General features: G+C 38.4%; 1 protein-coding gene and 1 long non-coding RNA gene across 2 annotated transcripts in view; one reads left to right on the top strand and one right to left on the bottom strand.

The window, feature by feature from the left end:
* Nucleotides 1–24787, top strand: part of RASSF6 (Ras association domain family member 6) — a 48943-nt gene that overhangs the window by 4575 nt on the left and 19581 nt on the right. The window contains exons 2-4 of the mRNA XM_003898773.4: nucleotides 4538–4636; nucleotides 17308–17386; nucleotides 23599–23741. Of these exons, the coding sequence (XP_003898822.2) occupies nucleotides 4538–4636; nucleotides 17308–17386; nucleotides 23599–23741 (321 nt within the window). The remainder of the gene's footprint in view (nucleotides 1–4537; nucleotides 4637–17307; nucleotides 17387–23598; nucleotides 23742–24787) is intronic.
* LOC103884402 lies at nucleotides 10744–12854 on the bottom strand. Its single transcript, XR_646977.4, has 2 exons — nucleotides 12639–12854; nucleotides 10744–10979 (listed from the first exon to the last, which is right to left on the bottom strand). It is a non-coding gene; the product is annotated as an uncharacterized LOC103884402 (long non-coding RNA).

Genomic DNA, 24787 nt, shown 5'->3' with positions numbered 1-24787 from the left:
CCTGTGAAATTTCAGAAGCAAGAGAAATTGTCTTTGGCTGGGAAATACAGGGAAGTTAGCACCTGTGTATATCTACATATAGATGTGTGTGTATATACGTATATATGTAGATATATATATGTAGATATATACATACATATATGTATATAAGTTCTTTGTAAAATCATGAACATTGTGACACTTTGTTCACCTTGTGGCCTCAAAAATAACAGGCTATAGATATAGATACAGGCTATACTTTCTGTGCCTAGCATGGTAGCAGGTGCAGAGAAGGAGCTCACGAAAGACTTGTTGAATGTACAAATGAGTGAACCAAATTTTCCGCTTTTAGACATGTAATCATTTAATTAACTCATGCTTGGATAACAGGAAGTTACTTTAAATGACTGACCCATTTGATTTAATTTGTGCTAGAGTTCACTTCCTGTCCTCTGGCCTCATTCTGGTCACAAGGCAACTGGTAAGTCCAGGCAAGCCCACCTCTAGGCAGGAATGCAGAGCCAGGGGAGGTGAACCACGTTCCAGCGTTGCTGGAAAGCTGATGCTGCCCAACACTGCCTCCTCAGGCTCCAGATCTCTTTGGCCTGCCCAGATCAATTCTACCTCTCCTAGGACTTCTAGTGCTGTTCATTTCTCCAGGACTTAATTGCTGACCTATCTAATTCCCTGTCTCTCCAGCTTCATTTTTTCTGGACACAATGAAAAAGTAAATAACCAAACTCATTAAATAATGATCTTATTGTACACACAATCTAAGTCAATAATCGCTGGCTCCAGGGCCTACATAGATTTGTAGCAACCATCTTCCTCCTCAAGTTTTAGTTTATTATGTTTTACCAAAATAGCTGAACATCCCAAGTAAGTCCTCCAGGCTTTTAGACCTGTAATTTTTTCTTTCTTCATAAATTCTCTTCCTCTTTGCTATTCATGACTTCTCTGTTATTCTCCTCTTAAGTCTTTGAGAAAACTTGCTCAGATGCTTATATCTACCAAGTCTTTATAATTTAGAAGATTTTCACAAGGGCCGTAGCAGGTTTTAATTTGCTATGCATCATGGTGAATGGGAATGGGAAGATGAGCATGAAAAACTATTTGAATTCATAGATCTATGCCTTGCTTCATTGTTTTTGTCTGTTTGTTTTGTTCTTTACTATTTCTTTTCTTTCTTTTTTTTTTTTTTTTTTGAGACAGAGTCTCACTCTATTGCCCAGGCTGGAGTGCAGTGATGCAATCTTGGCTCACTGCAACCTCCGTCTCCCAGGTTTAAGCAGTTCTCGGGCCTCAGCCTCCCAAGTAGCTGGGATTACAAGTGTGTTCCACCACACCCAGCTAACTTTTGTATTTCACTTCACTGTTAATACTAACAATAAGACTTTTACCAAATCGTGTTCTTACCTTTCAGATATTTAAACCATTTGAATATTTTATTTACCCAATTTTTAGATCAGACAAGAACAATATTATTTCCTACTCAAATATTATATGCTGCCTATAAATGAAAATTTTATCCTGTTTTTATTTTCTTACATTAAATTATATTCAACTGTCTTCCTTCCTAAAGTCTGAGAATAATGTAAGAGCCTTGGAAATCCTTTCATCACATCTTCTGAAGTCTTCTGAAGGTGGCTGTGAGTTACTTCAGCATAGATCACAAGTTTGTCACCATAACTACATTGCAATTATTTGCCCTCTTTAATGATATCTTTCATATTTCTTATGAATGCAAATAAAGGGTGAGCCAGTTGGAAAGCCACTGCAATGATTTTTCAGTCCATCACTACCAATTTTCACTTTGTGATTATAAGAAGCTGCTATCAGTGGTTCTTCAGTTCCAAATATCCCCAGTGTCTGGTGAGGGAAGCGAGCTGTCTGGTTCTTAGATGGCCTTCTTTCTATGCTCTGACATGGTGGAAGGGTTCAGGCAGCTTCTGAGGTCTCTTTTATAAGGGCACTAATCACGTTCATGATCCCCACTATCATGACCTAATCACCTCCTAAAATCCTCACCTGTTAATACTATTGCATTGGTGATTAAGTTTCAACATGTAAGTTTTGTGGGGACGCAAACATTCAGACCACAGCAAAAGGAGGCCCTTTAGTAGACTGACGCAATAACCCAGGGAAAAGATGATGGTGACTTGGCTTAGGGTAGTAGTAGTGGAAATCAAAGCTTTCGAATCTGGATTATGTTAGTGGTACAGTGAACAGGACTTACTTTTGGATTGAATTCGGCTTATGGTGAAAGAGGAAAAAAATGAGGCTAAATATTAGTTTTGATGCCTAGATGGGAAAGAATTGTGGAGGAGGAAATTCTAGAGCATGGGAGAAAGTCAGTGGTTCTGTTTCAGTCATGTAGATATTGAGATGCCTGGTACCCATCTAAGTAGAGATTAGGTAGGTGGTGACACACGCCTGGAACTCAGCAGAGATTATGGGCTGGAGACGGATTAGATTACCTGGAAGAATGTATGGATAGACAAGAAAGGATGGCTGAGAATGGACACTCAAACAAGCCAGTATTTAGCGATCATGTAAAGGAGGAGTCAGCAAAGGAGACTAGTGTTGAGGCCTGTGAGATAGCAGGAAAATAGAGCAAGGTGATTGTTATTTGTGGTTTGTCTCAAAAGCATCAAGAGGAAAATGTTGTAAAAGGTAGGAAAGTCAATCTTGTCAAATGCTGCTAAGAAGTGAAGCAATGAGGAGAGAAGTGAACTCTTTGGCAAGGTATAGGCTCTTGTAACATGGGAAGAGAAGTGGAGGTAGGGCTAAATTAAAGGAATATATGATGAATAATCTGGATCCAGGAGGAAGAAGGAAGTGTTTGGGCCCCAGGGTCATCACTGGGGGATCTCACTAGGGGACATTAAAAACCCTTTTGGTGGGTTATTAGAATTACAAAATCCAGGGGCAAAACTGAAGTTTTAGAAGCTGGAGTAACCTGTGTAACCTGTATAACCAAATTGCCCAGACCAAATCCTGTGAATGAGTAACTGGGATTCATTGGGCTCATGGAGCATGTTGTGTCTGTGTCCCTAAGGCAGCATAAAATGCCCATGTGGCTTCTGACGTATAGAATTAATTTGCCTGGAGACTAAGCTTCTGTCTCTCTGGCATGAGTCCTCCAGGTGTCCTGCATGAGACCTGCCAATGATGTGCTATCAGAGTATGCCATTTCCAACTAGAGAAGCACCATTCTTTGAGCAAGAAGATAGCAATAGAAAAGAAAGTAAGGTATAAATCAATAATGATAATACAGGTAGAAAGCAGAGTGATGACAACAGTGTGGATTCAAAGGCCATGGGGAGACTTAAAGATGTCCCACTGGGGACTAAAAGGGGCCAGATATCTGGAGCTGCAGTGAGGAGGGCCCTCCGCTGCCAGGGGAATTGGTGAGAAGAGACTCAATGACATGAAATTTCATTAAATTACAAGGCCTGGTGTTGAAGAAATGTTTCAATTTGGAGCTTGGAAAGGTAGGTTTGGGTGGAATTGAGGAAAGCCTGAAAGTCAGGTTAAGGGACTTGGGCTGTATTTATTAAGAAAGATATCAGGATGGTTTGTGACCAAATAGGTGATGGGATGATCAGAATGATAAAAGCCTAAAATGAGACCCCAGCCAAGCATTCACCCTGAAAACTGTAACAAAGTACCTAGTGAGTTCAACAACATGCTATAAGGAAAAAGATGCCTCAGAGATTTTATGAGAAGAGAAGAATAGCTTTCCTGTTTTCTTTTTTTTTTTTTTTTCCCTGGTATTCTGAAGAGTTAGAGCATAAAACTTCCTAATTTTTATTCATCTTACCCAACCCAAATAACCTGATGCGAAAGAAAAAGGAGGAAATCCACCACCCCCTCCTCAACACACACCTTTTAAAAAAAAAAAAAAGAAAACTGAACTCTCTCTTGTCCATCTTTTTATTCTGGTTATACCTCCTAAAATCTTATAGGCTTGGAGCCATGACAACTCAATATTCAATTTTTGCAAAATAGAATGATCAGAAAATATTATACTTTACATCTCTGGTCACACCCTAATGCCATTCATATGAACATATAAAGGAGGAGATTATTCACATCTGACCACAGTTTCCAGAGCCGGAAGGAGACTTGAAAAATATTACATCATATCTAATCAACTCTTCAAGTCAGAGCTTGATTTTAGCTGCCTAGAATTGCAGTTGTGTCCTGCTGACTGGGGCAAGGTTCAGCCAGTTTGGGTGAGTTAGTGCAAAAGAAGGAATATGATCCCTTATACAAAATTACATAAATCAATAGAGTCATATTTATTTTGCTAAAAATATATCTAAAACAGACTTACCAAATTGTTCAATACATCCTTGTCTTGAGTTACCGTTTCTGTAGTTTTTCATTTACATAATATATTTTTCTGTATTTTTGCTCACATATGACATACTACTCAAAAACTTTCTAAAACATTCTTATACTCTAGAGACACAACAAAATACTCAACTTAAATCAGATACTAATTTATGAATGCATTATAGGAACAAATCATTAATATTATTCTCATGTTTAGGATATCCTCAGACCATCTCAAAAAAGAGGAAAAGATGACTATGATGGCTCACCAGTACCCCTCTTGGATCTTCATTAATGAGAGGACATTCATAACCAGGTAACCACACACCTTATATTATACATTATCCTACTCACCAGTCATTTGTGAAATATGCCAAAGTTTTCTAAGCATGATGTATGATCAGCAAGATTAATAACATGAATCCTCAGTAGAGATACTAGATAAGAAGTTGAAAAAGTATGTCCCTAAAGACTGCCAAATTTATTCTCTCATGGAACTATCACTAATATTTGGTTTAACAGTGGTTTTATTTTATTAAAAGTGACATTTCTGTTTTAATAGTTGGGATACTACTGAAGAGCAGCATTAGGTGAAAGATCTAAGGCTTCTCCTAAATGATAGTTCTAAAGAATTAACCCCAGGGCCAAAAACATTATGCCCTGTCCTAACCTCTCCCTCCCTTGCTCTTGACACTTTATTTTTACTGGTTCCCTCTTGACATTAGATTATGCAATATATGGCCGACATCCACAACTTTTCTTATACCCAGCAAACCGTATCTCACATTGCTTTGGGAACAATAGGGTAGGGGCTTAAAAGCTATAAGAGTAAAGATGAAAACTGAAACTGGCCAAGCTATAGCAGAGGCTGGGGGCTGAGGGGAAATGAAATCATGAAAAACCAAGTGGTCCTGAAACATGACCCAAATCTTATGGGGGATGGGAAAAGGAATAAAGCCAAATAAATGATAGAGAGAAGGAGAAGTGAATGATGCAGGGTTGGGCAGTAGAAAAGTGAAGGAAACAAATATGATCAAATACGGAAATAAAGCCACAGCTGGAAGATAAGGATGAACTATAAGCAGTGGGAAAAAGACATGATGCAAAGGATAAAGAATCCACTGACTTATTCCTCAAACACTTATTGACTGCTCAATGTGAACAGGTATTTTTTTCAGACCCTGAGTATTCAGTAATGAACCAAACAAAACCCTTACTTTCATGGGGTTACATCATAAAGTCGGGATACAGTCAATACGTAAGATAAATGCTGAGGAAATGGAGTAAAGAGTGCTGGAGATAGAGAGCGGAAAGGGTTCTGATTGCATGTTCCTTCCTCAGTGAGGAGGAAGCATTGGAGGAAAAGCCTGCAGAAAGGGAAAAAGCAAGCCATGCAGGTTTCGCAGGTATTCCAGGCAAGGGGAACAGCAACTCCGCAGCCCAAAGACAGATGCCTATTTGTAAGGGTCAGGGAGGACAGTGTGGGGAAATGGAAGTAGAAAAACAGCAGGAGAAGATGAGGCCAAATGGGCCCAGAACATGTAGGGTTTGATAGGCCATCATGAGGCTTGGTATTTCCCACTAAATAAGATGAGAAGCTGTGGAAGGATATTGAGCACATGAGTGACAATATCAGTCTGGCTACTGTGTTAAGAACACAGTAGAGAGGGGACAAGAGTGGAAACAGAGAAGTTACCAAGGAGCTGACAGTCCAGGATAGAGATGAAGGTGGCTTGATCCAAGGTGGCAGCAGTAGAGGTAGAAAACAATGATCAGATTCTGGATATATTTTGAAGACCAACACAGTAGGATTATTTCCAGAAGGGTTAGACATGGAGTATGAGAGAAAGAGAATAACCAAGGATCATTCTAAAAATTTCGATCTAGAAAAATGGAGTTAACATTTTGTGAAATCATGAGGAGAAGCAGGAGCTACAGGAGTAGCAGGTTTGCAATTGAGGATCCAGAATTCAGTCCTGGACACATTACATTTGAGATGGAATAAGAAGCATTTCTTAAAAATGAGGTCCATGGACCACCTGCTTCTGAATCAGATGCCTGTTCATGGTATAGACCCTGGGCTTCACCCCAGAACGAATCATGTGATTCTGATGCATACTGAAGTCTGAGAACAAATGCTCACAGTAGGAAAGGATTAAAGTTCTGAGAACTTTTGACCTTCTAACATAAACAAAATTCCTGAAGCTGGGGGAAATCTCTGCCAGGCTGTCACCAGAAATTATAACAATGCCACTGACCAACTGTGATATCCAGCATACCACAAATCTGGCAAACACACCTACTCATTTATTCACTTGGCAAGTAGTTTTTTAGCTCCCTCTCTATACTAGGCATTGTTGTGGTGAACGAGACAAAAATTAACAATTTATTGACATATTTTTATTTTCCTGCACAGAACTACATGAAAAGAATGGAAATTAATAGTAAAACAGAATCTTTATAATCAGAATTTTGGTTTCAGCAAATTTCATGAGGATTACATATGATCAGTAAAATAAGAAGTCCTGATATTAATGATAGCACAGTAGGCAACATAACGTTTTTATCCCACTACTGGATGAGAATTCTGAGTTTAGAAACTTCCCTGTTCAAAGGGTATTAGCATAGGTTAGTTAGCTTTGTGCTGAAATGACTAAGCTTCTAGTTGCTGTTTTATTGCCCGGAGTCATCACTGCACACTGCTTCACCTAGTGAGCTGGGTGGAAAAAATAAAATAAAATAAAGCTTTTTATGGTTACTTTCAAAGTGTTTTCACTTTAGGTCATAGCCTGAAATCTGGGCACTTTTAGAGGTGAATAAATGCTAACCATGTATTTAAAAAAAAAAAAAAAAAACCAACAAATTAATGGGGAAGTTAAAATCCAGTTTTAGAATGCAGATCACATTTCACTCTCAGAACCTATTAGACTTTTTCTGCTACTTAGGAACCTAACATAAATTTTGTAACCTATGCCTCTTCTAACGGCAGCTCAAAAGGTACATGTACATTCCTGTCCTTAGTAAATAAGTTTAATTAGCATGATGTAATAAATTTTAGCAGAAAGTGCATTATTCCAAACAGTTTCTTTTTCCAAGCATGTTGGCCAGCAACCTTTGTTGAAACAAAGGAACCAGCCACCTGCAATTCTAAGCACAAATTAAACACAAAGAGCCAGTGTTCCAGAGGCTGCCTCCTACCTGGCCAGTAGAGCCAGAAGGCAATGTTTGCCCAGGTTTCATGTACAGGGTCTTCTCCTGATCAAAGGAATAGGAGCAAACACTGAGTGCCCTTGTGAGTCCTGAAGGTAAGTTTCTAAGGAGAGAGCATCTTCTCCTGAAGAAGGCTGAATACCTGTCTTTAATTAAAGTATAAGAGAGCCTGTTCTGACATATTTGTATAGAAAGCTAGAATTTTAAAATAAGCCAGAGAGAGAGGATTTTAACTGCATGTTTAGAAGCATCTACTTAAAAAATTAGAATTTTTGTCCACATGGGGATTGTTTTTAAAAATTCACATTATTCATGTTTGATGATCCAGTGAAATGAAAAGCAATTATGAGAAACTGGGTATCTCATCTGTTATTTTGTCACAAAAAGGTCAATAGCGTCATCACAAGATATGTGAAAGAAGGACATTCATTAAGTTTTTTTTTATATCTGATATTTTTCAATAAGCATATATTGTCCACAGTCATTGAGCATATCAATATGACTCAATAATCGGTTATTCCTAGTAAAATTGATCTACTTTGTCGTTACCTATTTTATCAATTAAGGAGGTTTAAAAATAATGAGATCATTTGTCTGCCCAAGATATACTAAAAATGTTCTCATAGAAAGTCGAATGAAGTCAAAATTCAGACTCTAGAAATACATTACGCGTATGGAATTTATTTGAATTTCTGGATGTGCGAATTTTCTATACCATATTCCCTAAGAGAGCATACCATGGGCAAGAAGGAGGAGGAGAGGAGGGGAGAGGGGAGGAGGGAAGGAGAGAGGAGGGGAGGGGAGGGGAGGGGAGGGGAGGGGAAGGGAGAAAAGAGAAGAAGAAGTAGCTGTCCTACTCATGGAGCTTGCAATCTGAAGCTGTAGCTCAAACCTGAGCCTTTATCAGAACCACCTGGAGTGTTCTTTAAAAGAAAGATTGCTAGGCTCCATCCCCAGAGTTTCTGATTCAGGAGTTCTAGGGTGTGGTGAATATTTGCATGTCTAAGTTCCCAGGTGGTACAGATGCTGTTGGTCTAGGGATCACACTCTGAGGTCCACATAGGTCTAAAAACCTGAAACAAACTGACATGTATTCTGAGGGAAGGAACCCAGTTCTATGAAAGAACACAGCCCTAGTTTAAACAAGAGATCCAAGAAGGCTTCCCTAGAAACAATGTTTGTACAGAGATCTGAGTGAGGAGGGAGCTATCAAAGTTCAGGGGAGTGGGTGGAGAGTGTTTCTGATGCAGGAAATCTGCCAGAAATTCTTACGGCCATGGAGCAAAGAGTTCCCACCAGTGAAAGGTGCCCAGGGTGCTGGGGTGCAGTATACGGGGAAAATGTCTCTTGAACGGAGGCTGAAGACGAAGGCAGGAGAGAGACCAAACAGGACTTAACCTGCCATAAGGATGTGGGGGTTTTATCCCAAAAGAAATGGAAAGACATTTAAGACATTTAAAGATGTTAACAAAGCAGATGATATGATTAGATACGTTCTACATACATACTCTAGATTTAGTGTGGAGAATGTTTGGAGGATCCCCTGAATAGCAGCAAGGAGTTTGCTTCTTATTATTATTATTATTATTATTATTATTATTATTATTTGTGGAATGTAAAGATAACAAGTGGTGAAAGTCATGGCAGCATTACCGAAGAACAGTGTCAGAGCCAGTGAGTGTAAGAGCCTGTATGTCAGGAAGGCTCCCATTTTCAGGCTCCTGCTCATGTTGATGGCCCTGAGAATCACTGGCTCCCTGTTGTGTTTCAGACCCTCTAGTAACAATCCCAAACGTCCAGGGGGCCGAAAGGCATATCACTACAATAAATGAAAGACTTCATTAAACAGGATAGTTTCTCCCTCCCAAGGGAGCAAGGGGCATCAGAGTGTGAAGTCAAGGTACTCATTCTCAATAAGCACAGAAGTCCCTATCTGTTCATACACAAAGGGTGTAATTTTACAGCAAGCTTGCATCTGCTCCCATAATATTGGTGTTGTGTGGCACACCTGTGTTTACTTTTCAACTGGCTTAAAAAAAAAAAAAAAACTGTAAGACTTGTCTCAGAAAAACAGGAAATGGAAGGCTAAACCATGGGCAAATGGGAAGCAAAACCCAAATATGAGCTAAGTATCAGCCTAACTGCTCCATTCCTTCATCTCTATCTTGCATGATGCTGAGGTTTGGGGTATGGATGAACCCATCATCCCAGTAGTGAGCATAGTACCCAATAGATAGTTCTTCAGCCCTTGTCCCCTTCCCTCTCTCTTGCATCTAGTGGTCCCCAGGGCCCATTGTTCCCATCTTTGTGTCCATATGTACCCAGGGTTAAACTCTCACTTATAAGTGAGAACATGCAATATTTGATTTTATAATTATCTATTAGTTAACTTAGGATAATAGCCTCCAGCTGCATCCATATTGCTGCAAAGGACATGATTTTGCAGTTTTTTATGGCTGCAGAATATTCCATGGTGTCTAGGTACCACATTGTCTTTATCCAGTCCAGCACAGATGGGCATCTGGGTTGATTCCATGTCTTTGCTACTGTGAATAGTGTTGTGATAAACATAGGGGTGCATATGTCTTTTTGGTAGAATGTTTTATTTCCCTTTGGGTCTATATCCAGTAAAGGGATTGTTGGGTTGAAAGGTAGTTCCACTTTTAGATTTTCGAGAAATCTCCAAACTGCTTTCCACAGCTACTGGACTAATTTACATTCCCACCAACAGTGTATAAGTGGCCAAAAGACATGGACAGACACTTCTCAAAAGAAGACATACAAGCAACCAGCAAACATGAAAAAATGCTCATTGTCACTAATCAGAGAAATGCAAGTCAAAACCACAGTGAGATATTATCTCACACCAGTCAGAATGGCTTTTATAAAAAAGCCAAAAAATAATATATGTTGGTGAGGCTGCAGAAAAAAGGGAAAACTCCTCAGGTATTTGAAGTCGGAAGAGCGAGACAGAATTCAGAGCTTCCTAATAATTTAGGGTTTGCCTTTTCACTTCAATCAAGATAGTCTACTTCTCCACAAATTTCTCAGTTTCCAAACGCTGTAACTCAATCCCTTCATTTGCAAAGGAAATGTGAATAACCTACTTTTCTAGCTGAGGAGGGTCTCTATGCAAAGAATGAAAAGCATTCTTCCTTCATCATTTGAACCAGGAGATGAAGCCAAAAGCAAAAAGACCTGGTACCATGGCTGTTTATGAAAAAGGAGCCAAAATTTGTAATTTTAATTCCAGGATTCAAATGGACAGGAATAAAGGATAAAATGGGTTTAGAAAATTCTGCTTCTGTTTGCAGACATCAGTAATATGGAATGATTATTTGTCTTGGCAAATGGCTTGATGAGAAGGCTTTATTCAGTTCTCTTCTGTGTCCTCATATTTCCTGATTCCATCTTTCCAGAAACATACAAGAGTGTATGTTTCTATGAACCTAAAAAAAATACCATGAAAGTGTCATACATTTCTTATATAGAATTTATAGGCCGGGCATGGTGGCTCACACCTGTAATCCCAGCACTTTGGGAGGCCGAGGCAGGTGGATTACCTGAGGTCAGGAGTTTGAGACCAGCCTGTCCAACATGGTGAAATCCCATCTCTACTAAAAATATGAAAATTAGCCTGGCCTGGTGGCAGCCGCCTGTAATCCCAGCTACTCAGGAGGCTGAGGCAAGAGAATCACTTGAACCCAGGAGGTGGTGGTTGCAGTAAGATGAGATCACACCATTGCACTCCAGCCTGGGCAATAAGAGCAAAACTCTGTCTCAAAAGAAAAGAAAGAAAGAAAAGAATTTATAAGGTGTATAGAATTACAACATAGGAAATAAAAATCACAACCTTAATTCCCAGCAAATAATCAATGTTTTACCTTTACATACTTAATGTAATGTTTAATATGTTTAACTTTAATATTTCATAGTTATTTTATAAAAATACACAATTCCAAAATTTTATAAATTTTATAAATATAAAATTCTAAAATTTTATAAATATAAAATTCTAAAATTTTATAAATTCTAAAATATAAAAATTTTTTATAAAATATAAAAATATAAAGTTCTAAATTCAGCTTTTTTAACCTGACATATGAAATTGTTACAGAGCCTCACTGCTAAAATTTAATATTGTGAACAAAATCAATGGGGATAAAGCAAGCCTGTGCAAGAGAACTAATTAGCATTATCCTTTTCTGCCTCAGTTTTTCACCTGCTGAAGTTTGTTTCAAATGTTTTTGGTTCCTGCTCTTAAATATGGCAACACACACAGTGGAATGCTGTCCTAATTTTTTTTTTTTTTTTTTTTTTTTTTTTTTTTTTTTTTGAGACAGAGTCTCACTCTGTCACCCAGGCTGGAGTGCAGTGGCGCGATCTAGGTTCACTCCAACCTCCTCCTCCCGGGGTTCATGCACTTCTCCTTCCTCAGCCTCCTGAATAACTGGGACTATAGGCGCTCACCACCACACCCAGCTAATTTTTTCTATTTTTTAGTAGAGACGGGGTTTCACCGTGTTAGCCAGGATGGTCTCGATCTCCTGACCTCATGATCCGCCCACCTCGGCCTCCTTAAGTGCTGGGATGGAATGTTGTTCTTAATGCTGTTGTCACTAAGCAGCTCAGTGGCTGCCTAATTGGAACCATGAACATTTTTCAGCAAGTCTCCAAGAAGCAGAAGTAACACAAACTCAGGAAGCACAGCCAGGGGCTAAATATGACTTTGGCGACTTTGTTGAGTGTATTTTCCGCTGAGGTTCATTTGTATCACACGGAAGTCTTTCAAGTTTGTGTAGGGTGACAGCGTATGACTATATTTATGCTTTGTCCTTAGTGGGTTCAAACTGAAAGAATCACTTTGTAAAGAGTAGGACAGGGTTCTTTGGTTTTTAGGGAAGGACTAAGATAGCCACTTAATTATGCTGTAAGTCATTATTAAAACAAGAGGAAAAAAATCTCTTAGTACAACTAATATTTGACATCCACTCTATCTATGGATATGAGACATAATTCACTTCCACCCATTATCCTGTCGCACATTCATGTATATTACAGTTTTATAAAGTTAAATAAAAAATTGTTTCTTCCAGCCAGCCAAATACCTGATAAGATTGAGGAACTCATTTCTTGCAAAGTACATTATTCATGGCAAACGTCAGAGTAAGGGTAATTCCCATCTGCTGAGCAGCTGCAATACAGGCCACAAAGTACAAAGTACACCAGAGCATTTTGCAGTAAACTCTGGGTCCACTATTACTCATAAAACCAAGCTGGAGCCTTAAAGGAACAGGACCCTGGGATCCCCTCAGCATCGCTCCCCCTGATCTGCCTCCCACCGAGGTCAGTCTTTCCCTGGCTAGCTCTCTTCCAGGGCCATGATGAAGAATCCTGGGTGTTCATCAGCTTATACCAGGATTCTCTCTCCACACTGCTTGTGGCAGGGTGCCAACTTCTATCCTGGAGAAACTTATAATTTACATGTCCATTTAGCTAGAAGTCCAGTTTATATGGAAGTTTGGTTTTCTTCAGTTTAGTGAAAACACCATCGGTATTATATAGTATTTGATGATGTTTAAAAACACCCTTGTTACTATTGTGATACAGTGTTTCATGTTCCAAAAACCAAGGCCTTTTCCTAGAAAATCAGTTTTTTTGCACCTCACATATAAAAATGTGAGAAACTTGTGTCTGTTTCTTGGGCGTGCCTTGGACATCACAGACTTGTAAACTGGAAAACTGGACAGAGAATCAATTTCTTATCACCCATTTGAAAGTATTTTAAAGACCATCAAACAGTCTATGCTAAGCAGTCTGATCATGCTGGAAGGTGAACTTTTATGGGTTTTAGGGGGAAAGGTTCACAAATTCTTTTTGAGGGGGTCCATATGTAACACTTAGGTGGACCCTAAAAAAATCTGTTAAAACTGCCACTGAGAGGCCACAGTGTATATTAAATCAGTGCTCTTCTTATTGAGTAGGGACTGCCCAGATAACACTTTAGTGATTGCCTTTGGGTCTTCTAAACCATACAATGCCTGTAATTATTACAGGTCTCTTCTGGACTTTAGAACCTTCCACAGACATGGGACATTTGTTAACCTTTCCAAGGAACATCAGCCTCATTTCTGCGCCTCTACCGCACTAGTGTTGCAGTGATCTCACTCATCTTGCTGCCTCTATCTTGTCTGGTACTGATATCTATCTTCCACATTCTACCTAGTGATCTTTAGTATCATCATGTCTTTCCCCTGCCTAGAATCTTCAATAGCTGCCCATTGCCTGCGAAGTGAATTTCAAGTTTCTTAAAATGTTTCACGGGGCTCATTCATTGCTCAGCATTTCCCATTTTACATGTTGTATTCTTGGAATCCCAACTCTTGAGTTTTTTCTGCGAACTATAGAAATAGCTACATGTCCTTGTTCATGTTGTTTCTTTGCCAGGTAAACTCTTTACACTCTTCTTTTCCTGTTTAATTCTCACCCACCAAGGTTCACCGTAGGCAACATCTATTCCTTAAAGCTCTCACCCACCTTCTGAGCATGACTGAGGCCTCTTGACTGTGCTCACACAGCAACTGTGTCATGTTGAATAAATGACCTTCTATGGGGTGGTGTAACGTGAATAGACACAGATGATCAACTTAACAGTAATTCTTCACCGTGTTGTTCCCTTAATGCCAAGTTAAATTAGAATGTTACAGACATACATTTTATTTTCAAGGTTCTATTAGACATATTGTTTCATCAGGTACATAAACTAATCATCTTCAAAAGTGTCTCTGGTAAGGTACACACAACTAAAAGAAATGTTTGGACAGCATTCACCATTGTTATAGTTTGTTCAGGCAACTTATAAATTTTCTTTTCTAATTTTTTGCTTTGTATTGCATCACGAATTTACCTAATGTTATTCCAATACTTTAGTTTACTGAGCTCTAATCTTCAACACTCCAAAATCTATTAATAATCAAAAAGATTCTGCTCATGGTGAGAAAAATACGGAAGACTTCTGTGGTATCCAGCTATGCTGTATTACACAGTGGATTACAGATTGGAAGACTTTCTTTGCAAAGAGCCAGATTATAAATGTTTCAGGCTTTGTAGGTCATATGGTTTCTGTTACAATTACTCAACTCTGCAGTTATAACAGAAAAACAGCCACAGACAATGAGCAGACAAATTAGTGTGGTGATATTCCAATACAACTTTATTTACAAAAATGGGCAGCCTGGGACCACAGTTTGCCAACTCCTTATGTCATTTGGAGACTTATTTCAGTTGAGGATTTAGTCAGGCTCTATTCAGGTTCAGAAACATTTTCCAACTGCACATGATCCTGAGGTAAACACTTTGAAGGCTGCTCATACTCTACTATATGATGTACTTTTATCAGAAGCATAAGTTGAGGGAATAAGATTATGTAAGGCTCCATTTGCTTTCATAACAACTCTCACAGCTCAGCATATCAGGAGTTGCATCCCGAGTGTCCCTGAAATTTCTTTACCATAAAATTTCTTTATGGTGAAATTTCTTAACAGTGTTCTGGCACTAAACAATAAGTGCTATAAATCATGTTCATGTTCTTGGCCAGTAGTATGATTTTTAGGAAATAACCTATGACAATAATCCCAGGAGAACAAAATCAGTGTGACCACTTATGTTTAGAAGAGACGTGTTCATTAACATTAAAAATTTAAAGTAATCCACTTGGGAAATGGACCAACAGTATGGAGGACTTCAGGAGAATCTTTTTTATGGCAATTGTGTGGAGTGTATTGATCCTTGGAAATGTACACCTTGAAAATTACAAATGAGAAAAAGCCAATGGTAACATGTATATTTACGTGATTTCAAACATGTAACAGTATATATAAATTCTGTTATTCAATATTCAGTATTTATTGAAGAAGAGCCTACTGTGAGCAAGTTTCTGCTCCGAGAACCAGGAACACAGGAGTGAATAAAGCGGACCAAACCTCCTGCCCTCTCATTTTCTTATGAGACAGTGACAGATATTGAGGATCAAAGGGATTTTAGCATTTGAAATGCTTGGAATTTTAATATCACGGTTTGTTGGGTCTTTTTTTTTAATATATATAAAACTGCTTATGTGAGAAAGCTTTTCTTCCCTTGTTTATTGTTGTTTAGGAAATGAGAATTTCCCGATAATTTTAATCAACCAGAATTTGTCAGGTTCCTGCTATGTACCAAGTACTCTTCCAGGCACAGGATACAGTGTGAACAAAATGTATACATACCCCTGACCTGTTGGAGCTACATTCAATGGAGGAGGCAGAACATAAGGAAATAAGTAAACTATATTGAAGGTGACTCAGGGACAGGGGCAAAGGAGAAAATCAAGATACGAAATGCTGGGAGAAGGTGAACTTTTCGATTGGGTGATCAGGAAGGACTTCTTGAGAAGATAACTTTTGATTGAATAATTAAAGAAGATGAATGAGCTGGCAAGGTGAAAGTGTGGGGGAAGATCTTTCTGGGCAGAGGGATCAGCAAGTGCAGACGCCCCAAGATGGGAGTGTGTCTGGAGTGGCCAAGGAACACCAGGGAGGCTGGTGGTTGCATGGAGTGAGGGAAGGGTGGGAGGAAATGAGATGAAAGAGGTAACAGAAGACCAGTTGCATCCAGCCTTGTAAGCCATCGTAAGGATGTTGGCTTTTAATCTGAAAAACAAGAAGACATTGAAGAGTTCTGAGCAAACACGAGAGATGGTCAGGTTTGCATTAAAACGTTTCTGCTGTTGAGAGTAAACAGCAGCTACAGGGAGGCTTTTAGGAGGCTGCTGCAATAATCCAGGTGAGAAACGATGATCATCTCAAGAGGAGCATCTCAAGACGCGGAGACACTGAGAGAAAGATAGAATAGAGATGTGGTAAGAGCCAGTGTTTCCACTGCCAGGGCCCACCTGCCACAAAGGGTGAGATAAGTCAGAGCATTCCTTACCATAGCTATGCTCCCAGTGGGAGACACAGGGAGGAGTTTCCAGGCAAGAAAGTGCTGAGTCATTCACCACACATATGGTCTCAGATCTTGATACCCAGCTGGAAGGGGCAGGAAGGAAGAGGGCTCCTCCCCTACAAGCTTTCCTGGCCAAAGCCTGCCATTGCCAGCTGTGTGGGGCAGGCCAGGAGAGGAGCGCCCGTGCCACAGCAACAATGAGCCTTTGCTCACTTTCACTTCACCCAGCCACCTGGGATCTTTGACTTCCGTGGTTGCTTTTAATGGTCTAAACAGCCCCGGCAAATAGGGCAGATCACCTTCATTTCACAGCTGTGGAAATTCAGGGATACTAAGTGGCTTACAGAAGGTAACAGAGATTTGGAGAGTTGGGGCACTGGTGTCCCATCCCATGCCCTGGGCACACAGGAGGGAGTAGTGTATAGAGAGACGGTATCAGCCACACACCAGTGCTTAATTTAGGTTGGTTATAAATGTTGAAATACACAAAGGAATATGAAACCGAATTCCTGTTTTGTGGCTGCCTCCTGCTACAGAACACTGTTCTCACCGTTTTTGTCCTCAGTCATTTTCCTACCTTTGGTTATTTACTTATGAATTAGCACCTCCAACATTTGCTGATATTTTAAGAATGCTTCCACTTCCAATGACCTATGTTAAGTTAAAGTGACAGAACAGTAAAGATTCCATTAAACTATTTCTTTCTATCTCATACCTTTATGAAAGTACCATTATTACCTTTTACTGTTAAAAATCCTAAGACTGACTGTAATTTTTTTTTATTTTTATTTTTAGGGAACAACTTAATTCTTTATTGAAGACCTATAACATTTTTTATGAGAACCAGAAAAATTTGCAGATTTTATATGGAGAGGTAAGCCCACTGAAGAAAGGCAATCCAGTTTTATTCACTCACACACACACACACACATACACACACAATTCTGGAAGAAACAGGTGAAAGTTTAACTTGATTATGATTCTTTTAGACTTGGGCTTGGAACACTTGTGACTTTCTATGCATTTTTGAGATAGAAAAGCGTTTAAAAATTTTAATGACATATTTTCTTTCTATTTTAAAAATAGAATATGAATATTTTAACAGCATTTCCACTGAAAATCTATTACAATACTTTCTTACAAATGCATCAGAATGTATATAGAAAGATATTCATTGTGATGTCATTTGTAATGGAGAAAATTTGAAGATGTCCCTATCAATTAGGGATTATTCAAACAAATTATGATGCATCTGTTATGTAAAATTTGATCTGGGTTTTAAAATGAATGCATTAGATTCCAATAGATGTGCACTATATCAAAATAATAAGAAAATTGAAATATTAAAGAAATAATTCAGGAAAGTCCTGAAGCTAGAAAGCATTTTTCTAACTTTTAAGTTCAGGGGTACAAGTGCAAGTTTGCTACATAGATAAACATGTGTCATGGTGGTTTGCTGTACAGATTATTTCATCACCCAGGTATTGAGCCTAATACCCATTAGTTATTTTTCCTGGTCCCATCCCTCCTCCCAAATTCCACCCTCTGATAAGCCTCAGTGTCTGTAGTTCCCCTCTATGTGTCCATGTGTTCTTATCATTTAGCTCCCACTTTTAAGTGAAAGCATACAGTATTAGGTTTTCTCTATCTGCATCAGTTTGCTAAGAATGATGGCCTCTAGCTCCATCCCTACAAAGGACATGATCTTGTTCTTTTTTTTGGCTGCATGGTATTCCATGGTGTACATATACCACATTCTCTTTATCCAGTCTATCACTCATGGGCATTTAGGTTGATTCCACGTCTTTGCTACTATAAATAGTGCTGCAGTGAACATATGTGTGCATATGTCTTTATAATAAAATGATTTATTCTCCATTGCTGGGTCAAATGGTATTTCTGTCTTTAGGTCTTTGAGGAATCGACACAATGTCTTCCTCAATTATTAAACTACTTACACTCCCACCGGCAGTGTATAAGGGTTCCTTTTTCTCCACAACCTCACCGGCATTTGTTATTTTTTGACTTTTTAATAATAGCCTTTCTGACTGGTGTAAGATGGTATCTCATTGTGTTTTTGATTTGCATTTTTCTGATGATCAGTTATGTAGAGCTTTTTCATATGATTGCTGGCCACATGTATGTCTTCTTTTAAGAAGTGTTTGCTCATGCCCTTTACCCACATTTTAATGGGGTTGTTTGTTTTTTTTCCTTTAAATTTGTCTAAGTTCCTTGTAGATGCTGAGTATTAGATCTTTGTCAGATGCATAATTTGCAAAAATATTCTCCCATTCTGTAGATTTTCTGTTTACTCTGTTGATAGTTTATTTTGCTATACAGAAGCTCTTTAGTTTAATTAGATATTATTTGCTGATTTTTAGTTTCATTGCAATTGCTTTTGGCATCTTCATCATGAAATCTTTGCCCATGCCTATGTCCTGGATGGTATCACCTAGTTATTGTCCAGTGTTTTTATAGTTTTAGGTTTTACATTTAGATCATTAGTCCATCCTGAGTTAATTTTTGAATATGGTGTAAAGAAGGGGTCCAGTTTCAATTTTCTATATATGGCTAGCCAGTTATCCCAGCACCATTTATTGACTAGGGAATCCTTTCCCCTCTGCTTGTTTTTGTCAGATTTGTTGAAGATCAGATATTTGTAGATATGCAGTCTCATTTCTGGGTTCTCTATTCTGTTCCATCAGTCTGTGTGTCTGTTCTTGTACCAGTACCATGCTGTTTTGGTTACTGTAGCCCAGTAGTATACTTTGAAGTCAAGTAGTGTGATGCCTCCAGCTTTGTTCTTTTGCTTAGGATTGCTTTGGCTGTTCAGTCTCTTTTGGATTCATATGAATTTTAAAATAGTTTCTTCTAGTTCTGTGAAGGATGTCAATGGTGGTTTAATGGGAATAGCATTGAATCTGTAAATTGCTTTAGGCAATATTGCCATCTTAACAATATTGATTCTTCCTACCCATGAGCATGGAATGATTTTCCATTTGTTTGTGTCATCTCTGATTTCTTTGAGCAGTGACTTACAGTTACCTTTGTAAATGTCTTTCACTTCCTTTGTTAGCTGTATTCCTAGGTATTTTATTCTTTCTGTGGGAGTTTGTTTGGGATTTGGCTCTCTGTTTGACTGTTGTTGGTGTGTAGGAATGCTAGCAGTTTTTGCACATCGATTTTGTATCCTGAGACTTTGCTGAAGTTGCTTATCAGATTAAGAAGCTTTTGGGCTGGAACGATGGGGTTTTCTCAATATAAGATCATGTCATCTGCAAACAGGGAAAGTTTGACTTCCTCTCTTGCTATTTGAATGCCCTTTATTTCTTCAAAAGCATTTTTAGGAGTGCCACTGGCAGGGTACTGTACAAAGTGGCCTTATGTTTACTTTTTTTCTTTTTATTTAATTTCAGTGCTTCATTCTCCATAGGTCTCTTCACTCAGCCTTGTATTCTGATGGGGTTCACTTTACATATTACAATATCTTCCTGGCCAAAGGGGACATTAGAATTTTCTACTCCTGATTTAATTTCATGGCACAGCATGGACTTTAGGTGACCATGATTTGGCTTAAATCTACAGTTTGGACAGAAGGAAATTTACAAAGCACTCTGACCTTTCCTATTAAGCTTGAATAATTTAGTTCAATTGGGTATTTCAATTACTTTCCCAAATTCAATAATATACTGAATGAAATAACTAATCCCTTTATAAAGAAGTGTAAAGAAGTGGGCCTAATTTTAAGTTATTTCAACATTGTCCTATATCTTAAATCTTTCATATACATAATTATAAAAATATAAAATTTAGGAAAAGATTAAAACTAGGAAAATGATTATTTATACTTTAATTCAAGAGTTTCCACAAATTTCATGATGCTAAGTTTGTTTCCTTTAGGTAAATGTTTGAGTTTTGGTGCTATGAACATTTAAGTTGAGGCATATTCTTTCCAATTCTGTACATCAGTGCTCCATTTATAATACAAAAGTTATTTAGGTCAGGCGTGGTGGCTCATGCCTGTAATCCCAGCACTGTGGGAGGCCAAGGCAGGTGGATCACCTGAGGTCAGGAGTTCGAGACCACCCTGGCCAACATAGCAAAACCCTGTCTCTACTAAAAAAACATACAAAAATTATCCAGGCATGGTGATGCATGCCTGTTCTCCCAGCTACTTGGGAGGTTGAGACAGGAGAATCACCTGAACAGAAGAGGTGGGGATTGCAGTAAGCCAAGATCACACCACTGCACTCCAGCCTGGGCAACAGAGTGAGACTCTGTCTCAAAAAAAAAAAAAAAAAAAAAAAAGTTATTTAATTTTCAAAAATAGTTTCATGTTTTATATAATTTTTCATAACTGTATGAAATGAAGTATATGGTGAGGGTACAAGACTTTTCAATCTTAACACACTGATCAATAAAGTCATAATTCAGAATTTTTCAAATCTTCTGACACTGTTTAAAAGGGGCAGTCCTTGGATGACAATATGTGGCTTTATTCATCTTTGATGAATAAATTAATTTATTTATTCAATTAATTAATTAATAATTAATGAAATATTTATTGAGTGTCTAGCATGTACCAGACACCGTTTTAAAAGCTGGAGATATAGCAATGAAGAATTAACAACCTCAGCAGAGTAGTGTTTTTTTTTTTTATTTTCAGAGATTCTATGAGTTTTTGATATAAAGGCTTAATTGAGTTCGAGTTAGGCAGAGGAAGAATGCTATGAGAAATTCTAATCAAGACCATCTCACACCAATTAGAATGGCAATCATTAAAAAGTCAGGAAGCAACGGTGCTGGAGAGGATGTGGAGAAATAGGAGCAGTTTTACACTGTTGGTGGGACTGTAAACTAGTTCAACCATTGTGGAAAACAGTGTGGCAATTCCTCAAGGATCTAGAACTAGAAATAACATTTGACCCAGCAATCCCATTACTGGGCATATACCCAAAGGATTATAAATCATGCTGCTATAAAGACACATGCACACATATGTTTATTGCAGCACTATTCACCAGCAAAGACCTGAATCAACCCAAACGTCCACCAGTGATAGACTGGATTAAGAAAAATGTGGCACATATACACCATGAATACCATGTTTCATAAAAAGGATGAGTCTGTCCTATGGACATGGATGCAGCTGGAAACCATCATTCCCAGCAAACTATCGCGAAGAACAGAAAACCAAACACCGCATGCTCCTCCCAACAGGTGGAAATCTGAACAATGAGATCACTTGGACACAGGAAGGAACATCACACACATGGGCCTATTTTGGGGAGGGGTAGAGGGATAGCATTAGAGATATACCTAATGTAAAATGACGAGTTAAGGGGTGCACATACCAACATTGCAATACGTATACATATAATCAAACTCAATGAAGCAGTACATGTAAATTCTTAGAACTTAAAGTATAAGCAATAAAATAAAAATAAAAAGTAGAAAAATGAATGGAATGAATGATTAAAAATAAAATAAATGTTTGAAAACATTCATGCTTGCACGAAAATATACAGGGAAGGAGCATCTCAGGACTTTTTCTCTTTCTTATATTTGCAGACCATAAGCATTAAAATATCTTGCCATGTGTTCATTGGATTTAACAAAAAAGAATGCTATCCACCACAACTATATATAATCTATATCATATACAGTCATTACAAGGAATAAATTGTGTTTGATTGTTGAAAACAACTGATTGGTAACCTGACCTCTTAGTAATCTGAAATGTAAAGTCAAAAGTGGAAGAAGTGTAAAACTTTGTTTCAGGAGTGATTCCAAAGCAAGTTTATCAGCCAAAGAAATAACCAACAGTAATATAGAGCACCTATTGAATGCCAGGTGCTATGAATATCTGTTTTTCACATGAGAAAGTCCAAATTTTTGAGACGGAGTCTCAAGGCCTGTCGCCTAGGCTCGAGTGCAGTGGCTTAACTGCTCACTGTAAGTCTACTCCCGGGTTCACTTTTTCTCCGCCTCAGCCTCCTGAGTAGCTGGGACTCAGCCTACAATCAGCTGGTATACTTTTTGTATTTCTTAGTAGACGGGTTTCACCGTGGTCTCATCTCTCCTGACCTTTGTGGGATCTCACTCACTCTCGCCTCCCCAAAGTGCTGGGATTACAGGCGTGAGCCACCGCGCCCGGCCCAAATTTAAAGGTAGCCAGCAACTTGTCCAAGGCCACAACTAGGAAGTGGCAGAGCCAGGGTTTGAGCACAGGCCCAACTGATTCCAGAGTATGGAGTTTTCATCATGCTCTCAAATAAGAATTGAGTTATTAAATGTTGTCTAACAATTGATTCTTCATAATATCAATAATAGTTAATGAATGTTAAAATAGGTATTGGGTGGCTGGCATATGGCTTTTGCTAGTTTCTACATTTTCCAAAGTTTCTATAATAGAAAACATTACTTTGACATTGGAAAAGGACTTTCATATACATAATGATGATTTGTACTTTAATTCAAAAGTTTCCACAAAATTCATGATGTTAAGCTTGTCTCTTTCTCTTGTCATATTTCTAATTTTAAAGAAATTCTTCAAATGCTATTGTTTTACAAAATACATCTATAAGGTTTTGAATTTTTACAGCGTATTTTCACACGTATTATTTTACTTGTTTTGCATAACTTTGTGAGTTAAATATTTTTCTGTTCAGCAATGAGGAAATAGCTGCTAAATATTTAAATAGCTGTTTTTTTCTAATTTCTAGTTCAGTATAATTTTGGAATCTGCTTTGATTTTAAATTAAACAAAATTAGAGAATTAAAATTCCACTTAATTGAAGAATCATAGAGTTCAGAAAGCATTTTGACATACTGTGCCCTCTGGTGGACATGTCATTACCATTATAATTTACTCACTTTGCTGGGTATAGCTGTTTTCAAAAATAAAAGAATGTTTTAAAAATAGAATTGCTTTGTAGATAAATTGGAAAGCCAAATCCTAACCCTGGGATTTACTTTTAACCTATTAAGGTTTCTTACACACTTAATTTCTACATCTTCAGTTAAAACATTTACCATCTATAAATAATACAAAAACAATTGGGGGATTATTCATTTCTTCCTCAGACAGAAGATGGCGAACTAATTGTTGAAGGAATGCTGGACATTTTCTGGGGAGTAAAACGGCCTATACAGCTAAAAATACAAGATGAGAAGCCATTCTCTTCTTTTACTAGTATGAAGTCATCAGATGTATTCTCCAGCAAAGGGTAAGCTATCTTTCATGTTTTTAATTACTCAGATAATCGTCATATCTAGTTTTATTGTGTGCACTCTTAAGGAGGGAAACTTAGGCTTGTGTGAAACTGATTATACACAATCTCATTTAATTTCCCAGCAACAGCCGGGCACGGTGGCTCACCCCTGTAATCCCAGCACTTTGGGAGGCCGAGGCAGGTGTATCACCTGAGGTCAGGAGTTCGAGACCAGCCTGGCCAACATGGTGAAACCCGATCTCCACTAAAAATACAAAAATTAGCTGGGCGTGGTGGCAGCTGCCTGTAATCCCAGCTACTCGGGAGGCTGAGGCAGGAGAATCGCTTTAATCCGGGAGGCAGACGGTGCAGTGGGCCAAGATCACGCCATTGCACTCCAGCCTGGGTGACAGAGCGAGACTTTGTCTCAAAAAAAAAAAAAAAAATTCCCAGCAACTCAATGAAGCAGGTGTTCAGACACCAGGGCTCTTCAAGATTAGCTAATTTATGTAAGATCCCCAATTACAATGTGGCAGAACTGAACTGGGCCTTACTTCTGTCTGTGCTCCCCAGCCTGTGGTCTCAATTCCTCTGCTCTGTTACTTCTTTCCTGGAGACTGCATTCCTTCATTAGAAAAGACAAAATGTAAAGGCAGAATTTGATTTACCCTGGCCTGGTCTCCAAAATAAGAGGATAAAATCTAAATGTCTTATTTCCTTGGAACAAAGGGCTCATCGTGCTTTCTACCGGGGAAACTTAATGATGCGCCATCTGATTGTCCCAATCCTGTTCAACAGAACACCCTGAAATGCATTTGAAGTTAAATAAACGCACAAAACAGTCCCCTGTGTGGGTTTATGCAAGTGTCCCTTGGATATCCAGGTTGAATTGATTTTTTCCTTACCCCTTTACAAGTTTTAGAAAAATTAATAAATATTCTCAGCAAGAAACATACCTGTATAAAGATTCCTTTCATCCTTTTATTCCACTCCTGCTTGCTTTTTAGTCCTTACCTCTCCAGCTCAACCCACTGTGTATATACATTGAGATACCAAGCCTT

Source organism: Papio anubis, chromosome 3, assembly GCF_008728515.1.
Source record: "Papio anubis isolate 15944 chromosome 3, Panubis1.0, whole genome shotgun sequence".
Taxonomy (NCBI): domain Eukaryota; kingdom Metazoa; phylum Chordata; class Mammalia; order Primates; family Cercopithecidae; genus Papio; species Papio anubis.
This window is presented reverse-complemented; position numbering and strand designations above follow the sequence as displayed.